General features: G+C 31.7%; 1 protein-coding gene across 1 annotated transcript in view; it reads right to left on the bottom strand.

The window, feature by feature from the left end:
• Positions 1-513: 513 nt before the first annotated feature.
• The window catches only part of LOC104528925 (syntaxin-2), a 7,194-nt gene continuing 2,926 nt past the window's right edge, over positions 514-4,781 (bottom strand). The window contains exons 5-6 of the mRNA XM_029086668.1: positions 3,755-3,865; positions 514-1,071 (exon numbers count right to left, since the gene is read on the bottom strand). Of these exons, the coding sequence (XP_028942501.1) occupies positions 994-1,071; positions 3,755-3,865 (189 nt within the window). The 3' untranslated portion in view covers positions 514-993. The remainder of the gene's footprint in view (positions 1,072-3,754; positions 3,866-4,781) is intronic.

The following is a 4,781-nucleotide window of genomic DNA, read 5'->3' as shown; positions in this document are numbered from 1 at the left end:
TCATATATGTTATAACACAAATTTCATAACAAATCAGTGTCTTAGTTTGTATTATGTTTCAGACTTTTCTGAAGGAGTTTATCCCTCTGTGCTATATTCACACATCGACATTAGTAAGCTTCTGAAAAAGAAATCTTGACTTGGCTTTATAGAGAAAAAGTATGATTTTTGTCATAGTCATATGAACAATAAGGCTAAAGTAATCCATCAGTTTCATTTGCACAGGGATTATTTATAAAATTATCTGCTCAAGTTTAAATTCACTGTGCTTCATTACTGCATTATTTTACCAGAAATGTTGCAATTAACTTTTTATTATAGAAGTAAGGAAATATTTAAAGCAATTAACCTTAGTCACATTGAAAGAAAAAAAATTTAAAAATCTGGAGAATGTAAAAAAGCTTTTTTTTTTTTCTTCTTCTCAAGAATAATGCATTAGGCAGGCAGTTAAATTAGGATTTCAGGATAAAATATTTTAGCACTGGTTGGAGAAAAAGATTTAAGTATAAAGCTCAGGTTAAGGTGTCTAAATAATTAATACACTTAAAGACAAGGCTACATCTCAAAAATGTTCACAAGAGTGCTAACAAAAGCAGCACTGGTAAGGTACTAAAATTCATTATTAGAATTACATTAGCAATAGGGAAAAAAAAGCCAAACAGTCAAAACTCAATAGTCTCTCAACTCCCTATTTAAACTGTTTGTAACACTGACATATGAAAAAAAAATCCTGAAGTACTTTAGTTCAAAACAATGAAGGGCAAGTTTCAGTCTTACAAATGTATAGTTTATGATGAAAATGCATACACATCCTAGCACAATCTGATCTTCATTTATGAGTAAACATTAAAAGTGATTTGCTTTTGTTTTTAGACATTAGTGATAGGTCATCATCATGGAACAGTGTAAGGCATCATGTATTAAAAAAGGTTTGGTTTTACTGAAGATGAATTCTGGAGTTTCTGAAGGTTCGTAACTCTTGGAATATGCTTGCTATGATAATGTTGTTGCTAGGATAATTCCAAGTATCAGAAGTAATACACTTACACATATAATTATGAACATCAATTTCTGCAAAAAAAAGAGAGAAAAGTTGAGATTGAAATACCTTGTCAGATACAGAACTGTTTAAATACATGCACAGCCACAGAAAATTAATAATACTGATACCCAATCTGAGTGTTTGGATTTTCTTTCTAAAGAATACTTACTGCTATGATTTCCTATTGTTAGTTCTTCTTTTCTAACATACATGTAACCATAGTTACAAGATAGAGCTATCTGTGTAACTGTGTTTCTGTGTTTTCCTTCACAGAATAATTGTTATTACTCATACCCAACTTCTGTACATATCATTACGTATAGAAACAGATGCAATAGCGAACATTTACTTATCAAGGTCAAGTCTAAGCACAGTAACATTGCCTACTGCCACCCTCCTTGGATAAATATTTGTAGCCTGCTCAAACCTGTACAATTGCACACTTAGTGGAATTCAATAAAACATCAGTAAAAACATTGTGTAGGTAATAGCTCAGAAGGGCTGCAAGGGAAAAAAAAAAAAAAAACAGGGGTGGTTTCTATATAAATGAATCAAAGTCTGACATTAGGTCAGGTATATCTGACTATAAGCAATAATGCAGTAAATCCTGTTATCTGCCCATCAACCAAAGCTGAGAAGAAACTGTAACATCAAAACTAAAAACTTCAATATTAAAAAGAGTGTTAGGACAGAAAGTCCTGAATTCCTGAATTCATAGCACTTCATTTATAGTCTAAAGGTACTACATGTAAAAAGTTGAGTTTCTACTGGACTCAGAGGAGTTATCTGCTATTTTCTACTTAGCCTGGCTAGGTGTTATCTTCACAAGAAATGACAGATTAGTACAACAAAGATTGCTTGCTGATGGGAACTTTCAGTATTAAAAAAAAAAAAAATTTCAAAGGACCAAGACAATAATTGGATTTTTTGGTCTCATTTCCTCCTGTGTTTATGAGCCTTAGGCAGGGATTGCATTCCGTAGATTTAGCAGCTTGCCACTAGATGTCAGTTTTCAATATTCACATGCATAGCACTTTTACAGTATGCAGAGACAGAGAAGATTCACCAATGCATATCAAGCCTACTCCCCCCCAATACTGACTGTACAGATATTAAGGGTTAGTAGAACAATACAAGTTACCAGAGAAAAACGAGCAAAATTAGTTGATTAGTTACTTACTGCCACACTGGCAGGAAGTCATGCATGCTGAGGTTATCCAAGCGTCACCGAATACCAACAGACAAACCAATAATTAGACCAATTATGGCAATCAACACCAATGACACAATGATAATTATCCACATTTTCTGTCAAAAAACAAGGTATTTTTATTTTATTATTAAGCACATTAAGACTTGCATTTATTTTAAATTTTTTAAATAGTCAGATTTTAGATCCACACTCATTTTATTAAAGTCTGCAGAATTCTCAAATCAAGATGAATTTATCTGTATACTCTTGCATGCATAAGAATAAACATTTTTAAACTGTTACAGGTAAACTAGCGCGATTAATACCTATAGTTATCAAAGATGAGAAAAATCACCATTTACAAATACATTAAGTGGGCTCTTTTGACACTTCTAAAATATTTTTTTTTAATATGACAGGTGTGTTATCTGTATCTAGATATCTGTTATCTGTTATCTAGATATCTGTCTACCTATATACAGATACATTATTCCCTCAAATCCAGCTAACCATAAAAAGCCTCATGAAATTGCACAGCATCTCAAATGGGGAAGTTATGATGTCAGAGGAATATTTCATTCGCTCTGCAATCATACAGTTACAAAAAATAAAAATACATTACTTAGTAGTTTGATTTCAGAATACATTATTTGGCTTTCTGGTGGGAAGAAAGATATCGAAACACATCTTGAAACAAGTTTCCATGCCAATGGAAAATGCCTGAACATTACTTTGAACTCAATTCCTCTACAAAATTGAGTGTCATGATTTAATATCACACCCTTTCCAGAGAGAAGATCCCTCTGATCTAGTACTTTTAAGAGTACAAAAGAAGTTATCTGTAAAAAAAATAATTACAGATGGAATTCTAAAAAAGTAAGCATGCTTCAGCAAAAGATAGTAATTTTATTTTTCCTGCTATCATGGTGATTTTATAGCAATAATCCAGGTAAGTTTACCAGTGAAAAAGATCCAAAAACCTATAAGCTTATTTAGTATCTGAATAATTTAAGGTATCATGGTAGTTGATAAGAACCACCCGCAAATTTTTCTACTAGCATAATATATTAATTCTTCTTTTGAGGTTTTAAAAAGGTGTCATTACAGAGTGTAAAGTGGAAAATTGTGAACATAGCCTTAGCTGTGCATGACTTGCTTATCTGTTTTCATAGTGCAAGAAGTTTCTGACCTCTACTGGTAATATCAATTTTTAATATTAACTGTAACAAATTAATTCGCATTGGAAATGTTATGATTTCTTCAGGATTATGAGGGGTTTTTTGTTTGCTTGTTTGTAAAATCCTTTGGTAAATCTTACTCTGTCATATACTAATTTATAACAGCATTTCCTAATCTAACTTTAAATATCACAACTACAAAGAAATAAAATGTATATATTAATTCTACCTTGAAGGATTCAATACAGCAACAACAACAAAAAAATCAACTAAAATTGAAAGTAGCCTGATCCTGTGCTAAGTTAATGTACTGACTATCACAATTAGAGAGAGATAGCATACCCTTCGTGCTTTACTTTGATATTTAACTGCCTTTTTTGTCTCTTCTTTTGCATGTTCCACGTAATCTGATGCATTCATCACGTTCTTTTCTATGTTGTTGATCATTTCACCCTTAAAATGAAATTTTTAAGAAAAAAAAAATATTATTGGAATCCATGGATCCTTGTTTAATGAACCTAAAAGAAGAAAAGCTATGGAACATCAATGATTATTTTAAACAAGTGAATAATGTACATATTGGTGGCTGACATTTTTCCGCTTTGATGTGTAAAGGAAAAAGGGAATGAGAAGCAAGGGCTCAAAGTTCTAACTAAACAAGGAAGATTCATGGGCAGGGTAGGCATATTTCTTCCTTTTGCAGGAACAAATACTGAACACTTGAAAACATACCTTTGAATGTGAGGTATGTTTTAACAGCCAAAACTAATGACAAACTAAGGAGATCAGAAATCTCTGATGTGCCTGGAAGTGGGAAACAATATTGACTGTTTTGACACAAGGTTCAACATTTATCTAAGAAAACACACACATATAATAGCAACTTCAAAAGTGCCTCAGAATTGAGGGTTTAGAATGTCAATACATAACAAATTCAAATTAATTACGATGAATGAAATTTGGTAATGAAATGGAAGATTGGTGAAAAATTACAGTAAGTCCATTACCTGTGTTTCTGTCCATCAGAAGAAATAATCAGCAGCAGTAAACAGCAAAGTATTAAAGAATGATGCACAAGTAACTTTTGTTCATTTCTAATTCAAAAGAAAACTGATACCAATCTGTCTTGGCTATAAATTTAATACCAAAGCAACACAGGACTTCTAGAACAAAACCCAATTAAACTTTCCTGAAAAGGACTATTATTTTTTTTTATCTCCTCAAAATTAATCTTTTCACTTTCCTGCCTAAGTCAAAGAATGTTAACAACAGAAGTTTAAAATATTTTTGTTAGATAATTGGTATTCAAATACTACAAATAGAATGAATTTAGGTATAGGTCAAGACAAAGCTTATGAATACAAGAGAC

Source organism: Antrostomus carolinensis, unplaced genomic scaffold (assembly GCF_000700745.2).
Source record: "Antrostomus carolinensis isolate BGI_N321 unplaced genomic scaffold, ASM70074v2 scaffold1700, whole genome shotgun sequence".
In the NCBI taxonomy this organism is placed as follows: domain Eukaryota; kingdom Metazoa; phylum Chordata; class Aves; order Caprimulgiformes; family Caprimulgidae; genus Antrostomus; species Antrostomus carolinensis.
Note: the sequence above shows the minus strand (reverse complement) of the source record. Positions and strands in the feature narration are given on the sequence as shown.